The sequence below is a fragment of the Salmo salar genome, chromosome 13, assembly GCF_965601325.2.
Source record: "Salmo salar chromosome 13, fSalSal1, whole genome shotgun sequence".
In the NCBI taxonomy this organism is placed as follows: domain Eukaryota; kingdom Metazoa; phylum Chordata; class Actinopteri; order Salmoniformes; family Salmonidae; genus Salmo; species Salmo salar.
The window spans coordinates 30,896,946-30,918,933 of NC_138303.1; the positions used below are offsets into that span (position 1 = coordinate 30,896,946).

A 21,988-nucleotide genomic window follows, 5' to 3' on the forward strand; every position below is an offset into this window, starting at 1 on the left:
TGGTCGTTGTGGATCGGTTCTCTAAGTCCTGCCGTCTCCTTCCTTTGCCCGGTCTCCCTACGGCCCTACAGACTGCGGAGGCCCTGTTTACACACGTCTTCCGGCACTCTGGGGTGCCTGAGGATATAGTGTCTGATCGAGGTCCCCAGTTCACGTCAAGGGTCTGGAGGTCGTTCATGGAATGTCTGGGGGTCTCGGTTAGCCTTACCTTGGGCTTTCACCCCTAGAGTAACAGGCAGGTGGAGAGAGTTAACCAGGATGTGGGTAGGTTTCTGTGGTCTTATTGCCAGGACCGGCCGGGGGAGTGGGCAGCGTTCATCCCCTGGGCAGAAATGGCCCAAAACTCGCTCCACCACTCCTCCACTAACCTCTCTCCCCTCCAGTGCGTACTGGGGTATCAGCCGGTTCTGGCACCTTGGCATCAGAGCCAGATCGAGGCTCCTGCGGTGGATGGTTTAAGCGCTCGGAGGAGACCTGGGACACTGCTCATGTGCACCTGCAATGGGCTGTGAGGCGTCAGAAGGTGAGCACCGATCGCCACCGCAGTGAGGTGGACCGGGTCTGGCTCTCGACCCAAAACCTGCCCCTCCGCCTGCCCTGCCGGAAGCTGGGCCCGCGGTTTGTGGGGCCATTCAAAGTCCTGAGGAGACTGAATGAGGTTTGCTACAGGTAACCCTCTGTTTTCCCCATGGTTTTTGTGCGTGTTTGTGTATTGTATTTTGGTCCGTTTGTGTGGGCTTGGTATTTCTACATGTACTTGGTAATTTTGAGTAAAATTACTTTTATTACTCATCTCTGCTGTCCTGCACCTGACTCCTCTGCACCAGCTACACCCAGACCTTTACAGGCAAGGAATGTTAGTCCTAAATATTTCTAAAACTAAAAGCATTCACTAAACCCTAAACCTCAACTAAATCTTGTAATAAATGATGTGTAAATAGAGCAAGTTGACTGTCATGGTCAAAACATATTGATGCAACAGTAGCTAAGATGGGGAGAAGTCTGTCCATAATAAAGCGCTACTCTGCCTTTTTAACAGTGCTATCAACAAGGCCGGTCCTACAGGTCCTAGTTTTGTTGCACATGGACTACTGTTCAGTCGTGGTCAGGTGCCACAAGAAGGGACTTAGGAAAATTGCAATTGGTTCAGAACAGGGCAGCACAGCTGGCCCTTGGATGTACACAGAGAGCAAATATGAATAATATGCATGTCAATCTCTCCTGGCTCAAAGTGGAAGAGAGATTGACTTCATCACTACTTGTATTTATGAGAGGTATTGATATGCTGAATGCACCGAGCTGTCTGTTTGAACTACTGGCGCACAGCTCGGACACCCATGCATACCCATTTTACATTTTAGTAGACACTCTTATCCAGAGCAACTTACATACATTTCATAATTTTTTCCCCGTACTGGTCCCCCGTGGGAATCAAACCCACAACCCTGGCGTTGCAAACACCATGCTCTACCAAGTGAGCCACACGGGACATGCCGCAAGGGGTCTCTATACAGTCCCCAAGTACAGAACAGACTATGGGAGGTGCACAGTTCTTTCATTGTTATGAGAACCTGCTTGTTTTTACTTAGTGACTACATGGAACTCTATTCCACATCAAGTAACTGATGCAAGCAGTAAAATTAGATTTAAAAACATAAAAATACACCTTATGGAACAGTGGGGACTGTGAAGCAACACAAACATAGGCACAGACACATGCATACACACACGTATACATGGATCTTGTATTGTAGATATGTGGTAGTGGTGGAGTAGGGGCCTGAGGGCACACAGTGTGTTGTGAAATCTGTGAATGTATTGTAATGTTTTTAAAATTGAATTAACTGCCTTCATTTTGCTGGACCCCAGGAAAGATAGCTGCTGCCTTGGAAGCAGCTAATTAGGATCCATAATGAATAAAAATAAAAATACACCACACTTCAACTCACCCTGTAAACCAGGGGTGTGCAACTCCAGTCCTCGAGGGCCTGATTGGTGTCACACTTCTTCTCCATCCCTAGCAAACACAGCTGATTAATCAAATTGCACTCTAAACTGAAGATCATGATTAGGTGATTATTGGAGTCAGGTGTGTTAGCTGGGGCTGGGGCAAAACTGGGACACTAATCAGGCCCTCGAGGACTAGAATTGCCCACCCCTGCTGTAATGCTTCTGAAGATAAATCTCATCTACCCAAATACTTCTCTGCAGCTGCCACCGCAACATCTATTTTCAGTGATTTACTTTCCATTTCTGCGGTACAGTTGATAACCATTACTATGAACGCTAAGATGTCAACCTTACTGAAAAATAACTCACGCGTTACCCTATCCCTCTGTACTGGCTCAAATCTACGACTGACTGGAATCCTATCAGGATCCTTCACCTTTGACCCATCCTCCTCCATTTTCTTCACTGCCTCAGCATATGACACCCTCTGCACTACTCTGACTCTGGCCACTTCTATCTGCCTCTCTCGCAGCTGACACTTCCGATCCCCAGCAACATGAGCACCCCTACGATTGAAACACACACAACTTTATCCTCCGAACCTCCACAATCCTCTGTCCCATGGTTGCCTCCACACTTCCCACATCTTGGAATCTCCCCCATACACACTGCTGCAACATGACCATAAACGTTGCACCTGAAACAGCGCAGTGGATTCTGGACAAAAGCTCTAACAGGATAATTGATGTATCCTAACATGACTTTGTCTGGTAGAGACTCTGACTCAAAAGGACTGACAATGACACTATCTCACCATGCTCCCCACCGGGTCTGCGTCGCACCAAATGGTGGGCATCACAAACACCAGGAATTTTCAACTTCAATTGCTCCACACTTAACTCAGAAATCACTCTTTTCGATACAAAGTCTTTGTTGCCAACCGTGTAACTAAAATCCTGGACCACACATCACCTCAGAACTGGAGGTATGTTGACACACAGATCAACCCAGCAGATGACATCCCCAGAGGAAAGAGTGGCTGAGTTGTCGGCTCCACACAGGTTGAATCATGGCCCTCCATTCCTTCACCTACCCCCGAATCAGTGGCCAAAGACTCCCTCTGTAGCACCACAGGAGTAACTATCAGAGTTGAGAAAACCACTGTGACTCCGCTGCCAGACGCCACTCACTTCAATACCTGGAATAAACTGATTGAAGTCACTTACCAGTCCATCAACCAAACTCCCTCTCAAAACCCTGGTTCTCCAGCTACTGGCGGTTCTCAATGTGAGATCCTGCTCCTCCAGCACTCCCAGAGAAATTCCTTCCCAGAAGACCTCCATACGCTGGAAAGTTGTGAAGTAGTCCCTTTGAAAAGCAGCCTCCAAAACCTCACTCCTGAATTGGACAAGTCTACAGGTCTCATTCGAGTTGGGAGCATGCTCTGGAGAGCTGAGACTCTCGAACCAGAATTGGTGCACCCAGGAGTGCGGGATCCGAAGAACGCAATCACTCGCCTCATCAAACACTATGACAAGCTTTTCCATCCTGGCCCCGATAGGTTGTTTGCTGACATCCACTGCCATTTCTAGGTTCTGAAGGGACGTCAACAAAATATCTGTAGCCATAAACAATATTCATACACTTTCACAATAATTACGCATAATTATAATTAATCATGAAATATTCCATGATGCTTAGTTATCTTAGCACAGGTTTTCCTTTATTTCAAAATCAACATATGGGCAAAGACTAATCCATACACAGCCATCATCACTAACACGTGACATAGACAATACAAAATAAATATACACCAACATCTCCATTCACTTTGTTCTTAATTATCAAATAAATATGAAATACGTTCATCACATTTTTCCTAGTTCATTGCAAAGGTCTCAAAATACTTTATGGAAAGAAAAGAAATGATATAAACAAAAATCGAACTCTTTAAAAAATTATCAAAACTTGTCGGTTACAAAATATTTGCACTTAAAAAAGATCCCAGTATTTCAAATAAATAAGATATATAAAACAATTTATAGTTGATATTTTAAAATATTTCCTCTTTCTCAACAATGCAGAGGATAAACAAGTCCTCTCAGTCGCCGTTTAAAAATGTCTTCAGTGTCTTTTTTTTGTAAAAATAAATAAATAGGTCAATAAATAAATGCTGAATAAATAAGCAAAATTAACACAACATGAATAAATAATATATTAAACAGACTCAAATTCATACACAACAATAATAATGAAACCACAAACTATTCCTGGAAGTGCAATATCTATGCCCATAAATACTATCAACATTACGCAATAGGGTTGGAACACAAGTACACTATTTTGGAGCGTATGTTATGATGGGGTATTGGAGCCAGTATACTGCATTCTTAGTCTGTTCTGTACAATTAAAGTGGATGTCTTTTTTTTATTATACCCCTCAAAAGGTTCCCAAACACCCACACCAACACAGTTTACTCCAATGCGCACAAAAACACTCGTGTGTCCATTGATCCTGTTAACCTTCATGCAAACAGGGAGGGGAGCAACATGAAATGGACAACATATTTTCTCCAAAACAAATCAGAGAAAAACCAAGTATATATTCCAAAAACAAGGGATGATTATTTATGGTTGTTGGGTTTTGTATACCCAGACACCATGTCACCTTGCCTCCTCTCTCCTCTTCTACCTCTCTTTCTTATGTTCCATTATGTCTCACCACACTTTTAGAGACTACACTTCAATGCCTTTTACTGCTTGGTTGATGGACTCCAACAGAGCGCGGTTCTCCGGGTTTTGGTAGCAATCTTTATTGGAGAACATATGGGTCAAGGTGTCCACGTAATTATCGAAGTTCTGGTCCGACATAGGTTCCTGCTGAAGTAAACACAAGTAACGCTTTAAAGACAAGTTGTATGCGTTAATTTGTAAGCGAGTGCGTTGCATTTCTGGAGAGTATGTGGGTGTGCGTGAGTTCATGCATGCTCTGAGTGATCCATCCCTATGTGTAACTCACCATGTGTGGCAGCCGGATGTTGGACAGGCTGCGGATCAGAGCTTGGCTCAGGCCAGACAGCTCCATGTACAGGGCATCATTCCTCTCCTCGATCTGCTTGTTTTCCTCCTCCATACTCTTCAGGTTCTTCTCCATGGATGAAATCTGGAGCAGAGAACCACCAATCAATCAACCACAGTTCTTCAGTCAGCCACAAACCAGTCAGAAACACCCTTTATACAATCTGTTTTTGATTTTGAATTGAATTAGGAATGTACGGTCGGGACAGTATTTAGTGGGTATTGTTAACAAGTATCAGACTCACCTGTGTGTGCAGGTTCATCATATCATCCTCCATCTCTGAGTTGGACTCACTCAGTTCCCCGATCTCTTTGTTCAGCTGCTTGATATCTTCATCATTATCCAGAACTGGGGAAATTAAGCAACCAGTAACAACCAATAAATCAACTAGAAACAGTCAAACACCAGTTTTGCTGATGTATTGTTGACTTGACACACTCATAATGTTGGGACAAATCCTAACTTCCACTGAAATCAATGCATGACTAAGTGAAAATTTGAGTTAAGTGGAAATTACGATTTTCCCTATTATGCAGAAACTGTCAGATTAAACATTTCAGTTACTGTATATCCCCAGACTTACCATCGCTGGCCTTGAACTTTGCTGTAATGTACTCGTCTCCAGGGAACCTAGTTCTCTTCTTATTAGCGGAGGCTTTGGGACAACCAGAGAGACTTGGAACAACAGAAGAGGAAAAGAGAGATGAGGCTGGTGATGGAGCACTGCTAGAATACGGACAGTTAGTTTAGTTCATTTTAATATGCCAATCAGTTTTTTGTCTTTATACAATATGTTTTGCTGGGCTTTAAAAACCTGACTAGATGTAGAAATCTATGAAATGAAATCATAAAATAAACAAACTCAATAATAACCTATAATAGGTTAATAATATTTCAGGTTTAGGCCCAGCTTTTTGTAAAGTGTTTGCACGAACCCCGCCAAAAAACGATTGAATTTGATTGAGTGTAATACCTGCGGTGTGTGAGGAAGCTGCCGTTGGCGTGTCCTGATCCATCACAGCCGGGGGTGGGACAGGTGGGGCCCTCCGTCTTAAAGGCCTTCCAGGAGAAAGGAGAACCGTTGAGGAGCCCCTCCTTCTGACGCCGCGCTGCCAGCGGGCACCCGTAGGCACTACGATGGGTGGCATACTTCCCACTGATGTGGCCCAGGCTGTCACAGCCGGGCACCGGGCATCTACTAATGGAGTGGGGAAAGCCAGGGACAACAGGGAATGAGAGGGGAAAGGATAGAAAGAGAGAGACAGAGGAAGCAATCAGTAATAGTTTGAAAACTAGAGGGCCGAATAAAGGGCGGTCTGTTGTGTGGATGGTAAAGAAAAGGAATGGTTTGTCGTGGACCGACCTTAAAAGCTCAGAGTCTTCCTTGTCATCCTTGGTGGGTGTTGTCTTGACGGCACCTTTCTTAGCACGGGGGCATCCAGACAAACTGACAGAGACGTAGAGAGAAATTTGAATAAAGTCCTTTTTAGATTATCCTCCAGTTGGATTTTCTAGGATTACTTTTGTTTTTAAAACAAAAGCAATAAATGATCTGTGCATACCTTCTATGGGAGGCGTAGTTTCCAGTGATGTGACCTGATCCATCGCATTCAGGGGTCGGACACCTGGGAGTCAACCAGAGAAAAGTCAGGTCAGCATAGCACTGCATGAGATATTCATATTTGTTGCAAATGTAGAGATCATATGAAAGCGCTTTGTCATAAAAGTAGCTAACACTTTCTCTATGGGATAGAATTTGTTTGATACAGGAGTTCGCAGCAGAGGGAAAACACATCCCCGCGCATTGTAGTGACAATACAAAGGGTTCAGTCATGTCAGTATAAAGTAGGGTTAGAACAGGGATAGGAAACTCTGGTCAAGGAGGGCCGCAGTGTGTGAAGGTTTTTGTTCCAGCCCAGCACTAACACCTAATTAAAATCCTTGAAGTCAGACAACAATTAGGTTTTTAGGTGTGTTGGAGCTGAACTGGAACCAATGCCTGCACACATGCCTGGGTTAGAAACAAGGAAGGAAGGAAGGAAGGAAGGAAGGAAGGAAGGAAGGAAGGAAGGAAGGAAGGAAGGAAGGAAGGAAGGAAGGAAGGAAGGAAGGAAGGAAGGAAGGAAGGAAGGAAGGAAGGAAGGAAGGAAGAGGTAATACAAGCACAGACATACTTCAGTTCAGCAGAGTGGGCAGCCATGAGGGTCCGAAGAGACTTATCAGCAAGAGGACAGCCTGACAGACTAGAAGATATGGAAAATATATACATAGACAGAGTATATTGTGTAGTCATTTAATAAGGGCAGAATTAAGGAAAGATCTCAATCACAATCATAACAATGAATACTGTTTACAGGACTCATAAGAGCAATAGAGTATAGTAATTATTGAAAGTTCAGGATTTTTTATACAGATGTGTAGATTAGTTGACATTCAGTGTCAGTGCCTGAAAAACACTATAAATGCAGCTGTAAGACGTACAATGTGAAACAGCGCTACCGACTGCATTGGTTGTAATGCAGGGGAGTAGGGCTGTGTCATACCTCCGATGTGAAGCGTAGTTTCCAGTGATGTGCCCACTGCCATCACAACCTGGGGTGGGACATCTGGAGATAATTGGGAATGATTAGAAATTCATTCATGAATTCATTCAAAAACATGAGGGTGGATGGCAGTACTACTTTGAACTGAATTCTTTATAATGGTGATGTGTCAGCCTTGATATTAGAGTACTAGGTAGAGAGACATAGATAATTAAAATGTAGGTTCTTTTTTACTTATAACATTGTTATGAATGCTGGATTGAAGTTATTTTAGAGTATTCTTACAGTAGAACCTCTTTTTTGCAGTCTTTGGGTGAGAACTGGACCTTGAAGCTGGACGTGGTGACCTCGCCTGGGTACTTCCTGTCCTCCATGCTCTCCTGGGTGATGTCATCATCTTCTGCGTCAGAGGAGGTGTAGGAGTGGGCCACATAGTCCATCTGGCAGAAGGTCAAACAAACACAGGTAAGGGTGGAGATTATAGTTTATCTTGTAATCCACCCTTTATTCAAACCAGGTTGTCCCATTGAGAAAAAAAAAAGCTATTTTACAAAGAAGATCTGGCAAAGATGACAGCTCCAGTATAAAAAATCATGCAATCAGAACATAATCACACAAGTCTCACCTTGCCATATTTCCAATTCTGGTGTATCACTGGAAGCTGAGATTGGAACACACACTAACCTCTCTCAAGACTATTACATTATCATCATTCCAATGGTTTGGTGTTAGTCGCAGGCTTGGCATAAGGCAGTTACCTCATCCTGCTCCTCCTTCTCTTTGGGACAGTTTGGCTTAGTGAAGTCCAGAGGCCCCTCCAACTCCTCTTGTAGGTGGCCCTGGGACGAGGGAACGTCTCCCGGGTGCTGCGAGGAGGAGGAAGAACAGGGGTCTGGTGATTGCATCCCTTCCATCTTGATGGGCTTCTTCATGCTCAGGTCCAGTGTCCCATTCTCATCAACTTCAATATCTATGTCCTGAAGGTACAAGGACTATGTTAGCGCGTGTGTGTGTGTGTGTGTGTGTGTGTGTGTGTGTGTGTGTGTGTGTGTGTGTGTGTGTGTGTGTGTGTGTGTGTGTGTGTGTGTGTGTGTGTGTGTGTTCGTGTGTGTGTGTGTGTGTGTGCGTGTGGGTGCGTGTGTGTGTGTGTGTGTGTGTGTGTGGGTAGTAATGAGGAGGGAAAAATATATTCTTTATAAAGTCAACCACCAACAGGCTACGCTGGGCTGAGCTGGGTAGCAGAGAGGCCTACCTTGCCAGCTGGATCCTGTTGTTTGGTGCTAAGGTTCTCTGGACTCTCCCAGCAGCGTGTGGACAGGTTCAAAATGGCAGTGGCAGCCATGTGAGCAGCCTCAGCATCATGGGTGTAATCATAGCCACTGGAGGACGAGGAGGAGCTGCTCTTTGCATATCCTCCCGAGAAGCTATGGCCCGGGGACGTGGCCTTAGGGAATGGTTTAGCTGTAGAAGAGAGAGAGGGTGGGTGTGTGCTAATTGGAATTTACCTTCACAGTATAACACGCACCAAGCCGCCATTACAGTTCCCCTATAACCAGCAGGGTCATGATCGTAGACTACCAACCAATTTCTCTCATGAATACTGACGTGAAACGAAAAAGTTATGTTTTGTTAGTTAAAGGGACAGTTCACCCAAATTACAAAATGACATACGTTTCCTTACCCTGTAAGCGGTCTATGGGCAAGGTATGACAGCAATACATGCCTTAGTTTAGTTTCCCTGGCATTGTTTTCACATGCTAACGTTTTAGGAAGTCATGGGACTTATATTTGCATTTTTCATGCATCATGTTCAAATCATTTATAAGTGACTTTGTTGAGCTTCAAAATCAATTGGGTGAGACACTCTAGACCCAAACTGCTACAGACCTATTTCTATCCTACCCTGCCTTTCTAAGGTCTTCGAAAGCCAAGTTAACAAACAGATTACCGATCATTTTGAATCCCACCGTACCTTCTCCGCTATGCAATCTGGTTTCAGAGCTGGTCATGGGTGCACCTCAGCCACGCTCAAGGTCCTAAACGATATCATAACCGCCATCGATAAGAGACATTACTATGCAGCCGTATTCATCGACCTGGCTAAGGCTTTCGACTCTGTCGATCACAACATTCTTATTGGCAGACTCAACAGCCTTGGTTTCTCAAATGATTGCCTCGCCTGGTTCACCAACTACTTCTCTGATAGAGTTCAGTGTGTCAATTCGGAGGGCCTGTTGTCCGGACCTCTGGCAGTCTCTATGGGGTGACACAGGGTTCAATTCTCGGGCCGACTCTCTTCTTTGTATACATCAATGATGTCGCTCTTGCTGCTGGTGATTCTCTGATCCACCTCTACGCAGACGACACCATTCTGTATACCTCTGGCCCTTCTTTGGACACTGTGTTAACTAACCTCCAGACGAGCTTCAATGCCATACAACTCTCCTTCCGTGGCTTCCAACTGCTCTTAATTCCAAGTAAAACTAAATGCATGCTCTTCAACCGATCGCTGCCTGCACCCACCCGCCCATCCAGCATCACTACTCTGGACAGTTCTGACTTAGAATATGTGGACAACTACAAATACGTAGGTGTCTGGTTAGACTGCAAACTCTCCTTCCAGACTCACATTAAACATCTCCAATCCAAAATTAAATCTAGAATCGGCTTCCTATTTCGCAACAAAGCATCCTTCACTCATGCTGCCAAACATACCCTCATAAAACTGACCATCCTACCGATCCTCGACTTCGGCGATGTCATTTACAAAATAGCCTCCAACACTCTACTGAACAAATTGGATACAGTCTATCACAGTGCCATCCGTTTTGTCACCAAAGTCCCATATACTACCCACCACTGCGACCTGTACGATCTCGTTGGCTGGCCCTCGCTTCATATTCGTCGCCAAACCCACTGGCTCCAAGTCATTTACAAGTCTCTGCTAGGTAAAACCCCTCCTTATCTCAGCTCACTGATCACCATAGCAGCATCCACCCGTAGCACACGCTCCAGCAGGTATATCTCACTGGTCACCCCCAAAAGCCAATTCTTCCTTTGGCCGCCTCTCCTTCCAGTTCTCTGCTGCCAATGACTGGAATGAACTGCAAAAATCTCTGAAGCTGGAGAATCATATCTCCCTCACTAGCTTTAAGCACCAGCTGTCAGAGCAGCTCACAGATCACTGCACCTCTACATAGCCCATCTGTAAATAGCCCATCCAACTACCTCACCCCCATATTGTATTTATTTATTCATCTTGCTCCTTTGCACCCCAGTATCTCTACTTGCACATTCATCTTCTGCACATCTACCATTCCAGTGTTTAATTGCTATATTGTAATCACTTCGCCACCATGGCCTATTTATTGCCTTACCTCCCTTATCCTACCTCATTTGCACATGCTATATATAGACTTTTAAAAATGAAAAAATGAAAAAAAATTTAAATGCTTTTGGATGATTTGGACATGATGCGCGAAAAATGCTAATATCGGTCTCATGACTTGAATAAGATTTGTGCCACAAATGCTAAAAAGTTAGCATGTGGAAACAGTGCCAGGGAAACAAACCAGAGCATGAATTGCTGTGATACCTTGTCCATAGAATGCTTACAGGGCAAAAAAACGATGTCCTTTTGGTTTCCAACAGAAATTCAACAAATGCCAAGATCATCTTACATTTGAAGGCTTTGGGTGAGGTTTGACTGGTGGCGGGTATCTTTGGAACCAGCAAAGGCTTCCCAAACACCTGGACGTCGAAACTTGCATAGTCGAAGGAGACCTTGGAGTATTTCTCCAGCTCTTTGGCCAGGTTGGCGCGGGGTGTGGCAGGCACCATGTTGGGTCTGTAGCCGTACTGAGGGATCTCCAGCTGCTTCACAAAACACATAGGTCTGTAGGAGAGAGAGAGAGAGAGAGAGAGAGGTGAAAGGTAAGACAGAGGTGGTGAAACAGTCAGAACATTTTGTATAAGAGAAGGGGTAAAAGATTAGTAAAATGCATCAGATGGACAGCTATTGTAGTAAGTGGAGATATGGAGAAAGGGAGGACCAGAGAGGGCTCACCTGAGAACTCTGTCTGAATGGGGGCTCCCAGTTGAGGGCTCGCTGACTGAAAGCTGGGGGTGACTGGGGGTGACATGGCCCCCCTTGGAGAGTTTCTCTGCAGCTGCTATGGGACAACCGGACAGACTGAGAGGGACAAAGAGAGATAGTGAAAATGTATACATTTTCTCATAGAATTCCACCAGAAATACAAGGTCAATGTCAGGTTGTAATCGTTGGATAGTATAATACCTGCGGTGTGTGTTGCGATTGCTGTTTACGTGACCCTGGCCTATGCATCCTGGAGTTGGACACTTCAGCACATTCTCATGCATGGCCAGTACTAGGGAGAGATAGACAGAGAGATATAAGAATGTGGGTCAGATATGCAAATTGTTCAAACGAGTAGGTGTAATGTTTCGCTGTTAGAACTTTGGTATTAGCGTGTTAGTGCTCTGCTAGTACTCACTCTCAGGTGGGATCCTGTCTTTGTGAGGGCACCCAGAGAGGCTGCGGTGGTGGGGGTACAGCCCAGTCACATGACCCGTCCCATCACACCCAGGGGTAGGGCATTTCACCTCCTTCTTTTCTGGATGGGAAGGGGAGGGATGTTGAGTGAGCAAAATCCCTAACAATTGGAACATGATTCTGATTCTATGGCGTGTTAAAAGATATCCTGATAAAGCATAAACTGTCCTACCTTTGCTGTGGTGTCCTCTGTGTCGCATGGCTTGGTCCATGGCTTTGCTGGCCCTGTCGTCGGGGCTGTGGTAGTGCTGGTGCTCTGGAGACTGTTGGTCGACGTGCGGCCCTCTCACCTGCTCGGCCTTCAGGGCGATGGCTTGCTCCAGCAGTCCCAAGTTCCCCCGGGTCATATCCCAGGTCTCTGAGTCATCTGTCACACCAGAACCCTGTGAGAGACAGTCATCTTCCTCCTCATCTTCCTCCTCCTCTTCCTCCTCCTCAGATCGTATCTCAATGACCACTGTGGTAGGTGGGGCTTTGTGAGAGTTGTGGTCCTCTTCTTCTACCTCCCCTGCTTCTGTTTCCTCCTTTTCTTCCTCCTCCTCTTCCTCGTCTTCAGTCAACGGGGAACCAATCTTTACCTCCCCCGCTGCCAGTTCTGTATCCTCACATTCCTGAGCAGGAGTACTAGGGGCAAAAGGGATGGCAGGCTCCATGTAGACCACCTCATCTTCCTCTTCCTCCTTTTCTTCTTCTACCTCCTCTTCCTCCTCTTCCACCTCCTCCTTCTCTTCCTCCTCCTCCTCCTTTTCCTCTCCCTTCTTCTCTTCTTCCTCATCTCCCTCCTCTTTTGCCTGATGCCTGCTATAGTCACCACTGGAATACTGGTGATCTGAGATCTCCTGACTCACAAATTGCCTCTCCTCTTCTTTCTCTTCCTCCCCTCCTCCCTCCTCCTCCTCTCCTACCTCCTCCTTTTGCTTCTCCTCACTCTCTGCTCTCCCTGTTTCATTGTCACCCTTGTTCTGCTCTATTGTTCTGTGTACATCAACTGTATCCTCATCTTCCTCCTCCTTCTCCTCCTCAGCGGCCTGTATCGCTGCCACTACTTGCACCTCCTCTTTGTGTCTGTCTGCCTCTGCCTCTGCTTCTGCCTCTGTGGAAGCTTGCTGTTGGGTTATGGTGGCTGTGTCCTTCTGCGAAGTACCTGCTTCAGGTACAGCTATGGTGTCGGACTCGAAAGACGTCTCTTTTTCGGTGTCTTCGGGTACCACCTGTGAGCAATCGGCTGTGTACAGTGCAGAGTTGATAGATTATTGCTAAATAATGAGTGCTCCCTGTATTTGTCTTTCCATCAATACTTACTTTAGTATCATTATCAATCTGTACCACTGCAATGGCCAATAGCAATCCATGATAAATGTGATATATTCCTTGGATTCTGGTCTTCTCTTGACTCACCTTTCATGGACATGGCTGGGTTTGGCATTTTGTTATTTTCCTTCTCTTTCTGCTCCTCCTCCTCTGACTCCTCCCCCTCCTTATGCTCTGCCTCACTGGTGGCATCACTGTCTGCTGTGTTGAAGCCCTCGTCCATGGCCAACTTCAGGGCCAGGGTCTTTTTCTTGGGGGAAGGTTGATTCTCTTCTGCCTCCGCCTCCACAAGTTTCCTCTTCTTCACTATTGGGCATCCAAGAATGCTATGGGTGCAAGGTGAGGAGATGGGTGTTAAAGTCTTACTCCAGTCTCCTTTTCATCTCTTTTAACACCTGATTTACTTAACAAAAGGCACATCTCAATAGGTGGTCCAGGTATCCTCATGACATGGCACAAGTGGGGGGAGGAGCCTTTCCTCTTTTGTTCTCTACTGTTCCTTGAGCAAGGAGGGTGGCCGATGACATCACAAAGTCACCATCAGACCAATGCCCTACTCCTTGAAGTTTGCAGTTGTCCAAAAAACACTATTTTGCTCAAAACACATTTTTTTACCCTTTAGTGTATGCACTTTACTGTATTTATACATGGGATATTGTTTTTCAACAGGTAAAGTAAAACAATCGCTGGAGAATGTCTTTAAGAGACTATTGAATTACCCTTAATACCACTATATGTGGTATTTTTAATGGAGCTTTTTCTCAATTGAATAGTATTTGTATTTAAAAACCGGTGTTAACAGAGGAGCGCTAAGAGTTGGTGGTGGTTAGTGTAGTTAGTATATCATACCTTCTGTGTCGTGAATATCTCCCTATGACATGGCCTGAACCATCGCACCCGGGGGTGGGGCAGCTACTTAGTGGTACAAACAGAAAACAAACATTTGTTTTATTCATTTTGCACAATGAATACGTTCAAACTCTGTATGTGCTTTTCAGTTCATCACCAGCCTAGTTTATTTGCTCTGAATATCTGCATGCTCTGGTTTTAGTGCACCCGACCAGTCTAAAGCCATATTGCATTTATCAGGAGTGGACTACATGTATACAGAAATAGGACAACTGTGTGGCTGGATTCAATACAGTAGCAGAAAACAAAAGTATTCTCTCACCTTAACTCTGCTCCCACGAGTTCAACGGGTACTGGGGAATAAAAAGACAGAGAGAGAACATCATAAGACACACACTTATCCTAAATACACTACAAATGAAGCCGTTTCAATTAGTGTGTGTGAATGTGTGGCTGCGTGCGGTGGCTGCGTGCGTGTCTACTGTACGTGCATGTGTGTTTGGCCCCAGCTCACCTCTGATGCCTTTTGAGCGGGTCCGGGTTCTCGTTTCTGCTGTGTCCTGACTCATCTGAAACACACAGAGTGTCATGACACTGCACTTACTATCTGTCTCTCTTTCTCTTTTTCACACACACACACACACACCACACACACACACACACACACACACACACACACACACACACACACACACACACACACACACACACACACACACACACACACACACACACACACACACACACACACACACACACACACACACACACAGCTTCTGACTTTGATTCGAAGGCTCCTCTTGGTCTCACAGAATCTGCTTATTCTGTCTCCTCGCGTCCACCTCTGGTTCAGCAGCTGCCCTCTGAACTCATTTTCTATTGGAGAGGAGAGACATAGGACACACAGTCAGGGTTATACATCAACAGCATACAGCATACATCAGGGTTGGGCAAACCTTTTGGCTCGAGAGCCACATGGGGATTTCGAAATTCAATGGAGGGCCGCACAGAGGCGCGCAAAAGTTTGCCCACCTTTGACATACACTACATGACCAAAAGTATGTGGACACCTGCTCATCGAAAATCTCATTCCAAAATCATGGGAATTAATATGGAGTTGGTCCCCCCTTTGCTGCAACAACAGCCTCCACTCTTCTGGGAAGGCTTTCGACTAGATTTTGAAACATTGCTGTGGGGACTTGTTTTCATTCAGCCACAAAAGCATTAGTGAGGTCGGCACTGATGTTGGGCGATTAGGCCTGGCTTGCAGTCGGTGTTCCAATTCATCCCAAAGGTGTTCAATGGGGTTGAGGTCAGGGCTCTGTGCAGGCCAGTCAAGTTCTTCCACACCAATCTCGACAAACCATTTCTGTATGGACCTCGCTTTGTGCATGGGGACATTGTCATGTTGAAACAGGAAAGGGCCTTCCCCAAACTGTTGTCAAAAAGTTGGAAGCATAGAATTGTCTAGAATGTCATTGTATGCTGTAGCGTTGACTTCCCTTTCTTGGAACTAAGTGGCCTAGCCCGAACCATGAAAAACAGCCCCAGACCATTATTCCTCTTCCACCAAACTTTACAGTTGGCACTATGCATTCAAGCAGGTAGCGTTCTCTCCACCAAACCCAAATTCGTCCACTGGACAGCCAGATGGTGAAGCGTGATTCATCACTCCAGAGAATGTGTTTCCACTGCTTCAGAGTCCAATGGCGCGAGCTTTACCGCACTCCAGCCGATGATTGGCATTGCGCATAATGATCTTAGGCTTGTGTGCGGCTGCTCGGCCATGGAAACCCATTTCATGAAGCTCCCGACAAACATTTATTGTGCTGACGTTGCTTCCAGAGGAAGTTTGGAACTCGATAGTGGGTGTTGCAACAGAGGACAGAGGATTTTACGCGCTACACGCTTCAGCACTCGGTGGTCCCATTCAGTGAGCTTGTGTGGCCTTCCACTTTGTGGCAGAGCCGTTGTTGCTCCTAGACGTTTCCACTTCACAATAACAGCACTTACAGTTGACCGGGGCAGCTCTAGCAGGGCAGATATTTGACGAACTGACTTGTTGGAAAGGTGGCATCCTATGACGGTGCCACATTGAAAGTCACTGAGCTCTTCAGTAAGGCCATTCTACTGCCAGCGTTTGTCTATGGAGATTGCATGGCGGTGTGCTCGATTTTATACACCTGTCAGCAACCGGTGTGGCTGAAATAGAAGAATCCACTCATTTGAAGGGGTGTCCACATACTTTTGTATATATTGTGTACATACTTAGACAGGCCTATACTGGTGACTTCCTAACCTATTAGGGATACAAGATATTAGACTGTGTGACATGCTTTATTTTTTCCATGTTTAGCAATTTCATTCCATGACATAATGTAATGTTAATTGTTGGTGTTCTTATTTGTTGTTATTCTTATTTGTGTACAAAATGTTCTAAAAAGATTAAACACAAAACGATCCTTGAAGAGCAGCCCTAGAAAATCATCACATGTTCAATCTGGACAGAGCTACAGGTAAAAACGGTCGATGGTTGATAAGAGGTCGATAAATAACCATGACTGTTATTGCAAACACAACAAGCTCCCCATACACAATAGGGCTGTGTGGTTGGGATTCTCCCAGAGAAATAAAAGAGAACAATACAGTAGGCCGACAAGTACAGAAGGTCTGCCCATGTGCTATCACTAGCGCTGTTAAATCAATGACATTACACTGTTCCAAGATCATGTTGCGTTAAACATGCAGCAATGTGCAAAAAAATACGTATCATATAGCATTTTAGGCATACCTATGATTAGGCCTACTTGGCCTATATACTTGGACGTTATAACCGGTGGTGATTATATTATTTGAGGAATAGCCTTTAATGAACTAGACAGTTAATCAGTATATACTAAAATATTAAACTGCATTTACAACGGCACTGCAACTAGCCTACCCAAAGCCTCCTCCTCGACCATGTTAGCCTATTTTTCTTCTCTCTTTCACATAATGGAATTAGACCTCAAGGCATAGAGTAAGACACATTTTAATACATTTAAATTATTTATGAATATGTGTTTAAAGAGAAAGAAAATGGCTTCGTGGCTTTGTTTATCGGCCTTGCACAAAAACACCACGGTGCTGTCCATGGTGCTGCTAACACGACCTCACACACTCCGCTATGACACAACGCCTTCGAGTTTATCGGTCTTGCTTTAGTGAGAGAGAGAAAGCCTTCAAATATCAAGTTTGGGTGTGTTTTTCTAGTGCTATTATAATAATAAGGTCGTTGTAATGGCACTCTTAGCGCACATAGCCCCGGGAGATGGTGACATTTGAGGGGCACATGATCATCGGCTCTCAGATATGTAGCTCCACCTCCCCCAGTTTCCTACTGACACATTTTACAGTCATCGACTACAAACACGACCTCCTGCAAGCCGAGTAGGAAAGCACAGGCAGATATATAGCAACGCAGCAGTAGGCCCATTGCAAAGTCACTTTGTAACCAAATAACATGCCGGTTTATGCCTTGATCATCGATTGAACATCCACATACAACTGAAATATAAAGACAAAAAACATACACGAGATAAGAACAAGAAAAGTAGGCTACGTTGCGCGTATAAAGGCCTATGCCTCTCCGGATCGCAAAAACACTCAATTACTTTCACAATAGAACCCTAAACCGAAACAAATATGCCTAGTGGTTCAAATATTATTTTATATTATCACCCCGGTAGCCTACTTTTCTATAGGCTCTTCGTAATGGAAAGAAAGGATAAACCATAAAATACAATTACATGGCTATGTACAATGCCACACAATAGGCCTACAGCTTTCAAACTTATCAACATTAGGTCTATATGCCTCTTTTCTCGAAGTTTCAGAAACCCTAAGCAACACGAAGTCCGATACAAATCACACATTAATGTTTTTACAAACTGTGAACAATATAGCTTATCTGAAACTCACATCAAAACGATCAACGTTTTTTTTAAAGGGGACTATCAAAAGAGTTCGTCATTCGTCCGAAATGACATTCTCTGGCCGTTCGGATTACTTTTGGATTACCAAAACAGAACTGTGTGTTCTGTTTATTCATGCCATAAGTCTATAGTACTGAAGGTTGTGTGAAATAAGATACAATTATGTTCTATACGAATTAGCATCCTAAAGAGACTGCATCTTTAAGAATTAAGACCGGGACATCCATTTGTCGATAGAAACCAACAGCAATGGATGTTCGCGAAAAGATAATAAATATGTTTCAATCTGATTTCAAATACATTTGAGGAACACACGCATTTAACTATACTACAGAATTTGAAACCATAATATGATTATAAATACCATTATTGAATGGCTCTGGTTGCTTCGTTGTTTTCAAGTAGGTAAGGCGGGCCTCCTGATTCCTATTTCAACAACTTCTTCTCAGCGTTGAATACTACCTCCACAATATCCCCGCAACTCTTTAATTGACCGTTAGAGACATCAAACATAATCCGGAGCTCAGTGCTCTTCCACCAGTCTTCAGTTTACAAAAGCGGCATTACTCCAACTTTAAATGTAGAATAGCCTACTCCAAAATTCATAAGCAAAAAAACATGGCTTCATTTGCCTTTGTCAGCGAGAACAGGCCTACGTAATATTGCCTTACCTTTCGCTCATGGGTCATTGTTCACCCCTCCCCCCATGCTCTGACATCACCATAGCAAAGCCCATAACATAGGATAAGAGGTGGCTTCGGGTACTCCGGTAATTTTTTTATATCAGTTATCATGCTGCAGCATCAATCATAATTTGTTGTAGTCTACACCCTCCATCAGCATCAGTATCAAGGTAAATCTAAGCACCGTAAAAATATTTTGAAGATTTCAGTAGCCCGGGTGGTGCGTGCCTTAGTTTCAGCACCATGGACAGTAGCTTGAGCGCTCTGCTAAAACGGCGGTCCATAAACATACTGTAACGTTGGTCCTTATAGATGTGGTAACTACTCTCAGAGCTAAATATAAACCACTTTCCAATTCACACCGATTTAAATTCCTTCAAAGTTAACTTAAATACCGATGTTTTATTGGAGAAGAAAAAACGATCGATTGCATGGTGTCTGTTAAAGACAATGTCTTCGTAGCACAAAAACTGAAACATTGTTGTCAAGGCAAAAAAAAGCGTAACTTACCCTTCTCAGAGGGAACAAGTTTTTCTTGTGCAACAATACATAGGCAATACGATTAGGCCTACAGCCTGAGCGCCTCTGGACGAAGTAGTAGTAACCCAACAGTTTTTATTTAACCTTTCTTTAACTAGGCAAGTCAGTTAAGAACAAATTCTAATTTACAATTACGGCCTACCCCGGCCAAACCCGAACAACGCTAGGCCAATTGTGCGCCGCCCTATGGGACTCCCAATCATGGCCGGTTGTGATACAGCCTGGAATCGAACTAGTGACCCCTCTAGCTCTGAGATACAGTGCCTTAGACCGCTGCGCCACTCGGGAGCCCAATAAGTATCTTTGCCTATATTTGCTCTCTACTGATTGTGTTTTGAGGAAAATCAAATAATGTTACAGAAAAAAAGCTACTTTAGAACAATGTATTGTTAAAATAGAGCAGGCTAATAAATGCTAATATAACCACGAATATATAGGCTATGACCATAATCTAGGTCTAATCATGAAGCCTATACCTATACACATTAGGAAAACCAATCAATAATTAAACAAAACGAATATGCTATTAGTAGTTTTATAGTAGTATACACTTTTGAATGCGTGTAAATCAATGTTTTTACTTATTGGGCATATAAAGTACCCTAGTAGGCCTAGTCTATACCCCTCAAACGTCCGGTTGTAAATATGGTGAAAAAATGATCAACATTTTGGCACTATTAAAGCTGGAGCAACTTCAAAAGAGTTTTGCATATTTAAAGTCTCAACTCCTCTTCGGTTACCAGCTGGGGCCATGTTCTCCCCCATCTCAGTCACGTTTTAAAGCCCCAGTGCAGATGGACAGCCCTACTCTGGAATACAATCAGCGTCGGATCTGCTGTGACTGGGACAGGCTGTATAAATATTACATGGTGGGTGACCGACGAGAGGGTAGGCTGCTCTCTCGACTCCCCAAAAACAGATGGACCAATCTGACAGACTCCCCCACCCCGCACAAAAATGTTTAATACGCTTGCAGCCTGACGTCTCCTATACAGAGTTAAGAGCCACTAATCCCTGAGGGGACAAAACTTTCCTTTGTCTAACAAAGTGTCTGAACAGAGTGTGAGTTCAGGAAATCTTTGGTCAGCACAAAGGGCCTTGTGTGGTTAGGATTCAACATTGTTTTTCTGTTAATATAAATTCGGGCATATACTGAAAAACTTTTCATAAACGGCTGAACGGTTAAAAGGCCCAGAAAATTCAGCAACTGGGCACAGACTACAAATCAACCTTTTTTATACGTTGTCGACAAGCTTATAGCTTCCGTACATTTTGGGTTCAATTTAGACATTGTGTAAATATAGTTGATGAGTTTTTGTTAATGAAATACGAAGAAGTACATTAACATAATTGGAGAATGTTTAAATAATGTTGACGCCACCTGTGAGTGTTTTGTAGTGGATGGAAGATGCTTCTTTATCATCACAAAAGCCAATGCAAATACTGACACTTTCTTTACGATGAATAGGCTACTGTGTCTTTAAATGAGTTTGAATAGAGAACATGCCAGTTTAGGCTACAACAGAAGAGCAGGCAAGGCCTATCCTAACAGTCTAAAAAGTGACAGATGCGTAGACCGTCACATCTGCTCCTAACCATAGTTCAGTTAGCCGTCAACACATTGCTTGCTGAAGAGAGAGCGAGAAACAAATGATAAATAGGTGACTCACCTAAAAAAGTTTTACACAGCTTCATCTTCATCTTTGCTGTGACTTTTCCCCTTGCACACCGCTTCCAAATGCAGCAACTTTACTTCATACTATGGAAAGTTGGGTAGAGAAACTTACGATTCGGGAAGGGGGGTATTATTGGGCAGCTGTCGATTTGAACCAATCAGAGGCCACCGGTCCTTTTATTGTTTCCAAAAACAGCCAATGAGAGCGCCGCACACTGTCAGCGTTCCAAAACAATGCCCATTGAAAAGGAACACAAAGGGGTCGCGGTATCCCTAGTAAGTCACAAGTGAAATTCAACTTCTTCCCGGCTCTCTCATCGCAACTCCTCAAAGATGCTTGAGCTTTCAAAGTGTCTCTGAAAGGAAGCTTTCATTTCTTAGAATGCCTCTCTCAGAATCTTATAAGCAGGTGAAAGGAAGGCATACCCTACCAATTTCCCATAAAATGTAATGAAACTAATTATATAATACTGAAGTAGTGTGTACAAATGCACAATCAGATTAATTTAGTCAATGCAATTATGTTGGTAGCACTTTATAGAATAGCATGCAATAAAGTGGTTATAACATGGCAATAGTGTGGAAACAAGTTATAGGCCTAGTATGCCTACTCATAGGTTAATGAAATCTCACATAGCCTATACCCTTAATTTCAGTGTAATTACGTTCTTCCTTCAGGCTATTACACCACATTTGTTGTGCTATAGTACAGCAACATGCTACAGTAAGGTTGTGTTCTGTCAGATAGGGATGCCAAACCCCGATCACTGAGTTCTAGTCAAGGTTTGACAGGTCTATCAATCAGTTACTT

At 44.0% G+C, this 21,988-nt stretch overlaps 1 protein-coding gene across 5 annotated transcripts; it reads right to left on the bottom strand.

Moving 5' to 3' along the window:
• Nucleotides 1-3,651: 3,651 nt before the first annotated feature.
• LOC106566825 (myelin transcription factor 1) lies at nucleotides 3,652-21,284 on the bottom strand. Of its 5 annotated transcripts, none has more exons than XM_045693113.2 (23): nucleotides 21,173-21,284; nucleotides 15,087-15,181; nucleotides 14,820-14,874; nucleotides 14,628-14,658; nucleotides 14,306-14,368; nucleotides 13,544-13,782; nucleotides 12,318-13,370; nucleotides 12,087-12,206; nucleotides 11,870-11,960; nucleotides 11,639-11,764; nucleotides 11,253-11,467; nucleotides 8,825-9,033; nucleotides 8,331-8,549; nucleotides 7,858-8,012; nucleotides 7,573-7,635; nucleotides 7,204-7,272; nucleotides 6,592-6,654; nucleotides 6,393-6,476; nucleotides 6,003-6,227; nucleotides 5,613-5,704; nucleotides 5,274-5,377; nucleotides 4,970-5,113; nucleotides 3,652-4,830 (listed from the first exon to the last, which is right to left on the bottom strand). In XM_045693113.2, exons 1-23 carry the CDS (start codon nucleotides 21,201-21,203, stop codon nucleotides 4,687-4,689), a joined length of 3,690 nt encoding a protein of 1,229 aa, XP_045549069.1. In that variant the 5' UTR covers nucleotides 21,204-21,284; the 3' UTR covers nucleotides 3,652-4,686. The 5 variants fall into 5 exon arrangements, with proteins under 5 accessions (XP_045549069.1, XP_045549071.1, XP_045549070.1 ...); XM_045693115.2 differs by having other exon boundaries at nucleotides 8,331-8,438; nucleotides 14,306-14,371; XM_045693114.2 differs by having other exon boundaries at nucleotides 3,652-4,827; nucleotides 14,306-14,371.
• Nucleotides 21,285-21,988: the final 704 nt, after the last annotated feature.

Excerpts from the sequence above, each read along its gene's own strand:
- LOC106566825 (XM_045693112.2), bottom strand. The coding sequence starts at position 21,203 with ATGAAGATGAAGCTGTGTAAAACTTTTTTAG. Across the intron at positions 8,550-8,824 it reads AACAGGATCCAGCTGGCAAG|GACATAGATATTGAAGTTGA; the intron begins GTAGGCCTCTCT and ends TTGTACCTTCAG. Across the intron at positions 6,228-6,392 it reads GAAGACTCTGAGCTTTTAAG|TAGATGCCCGGTGCCCGGCT; the intron begins GTCGGTCCACGA and ends CCACTCCATTAG.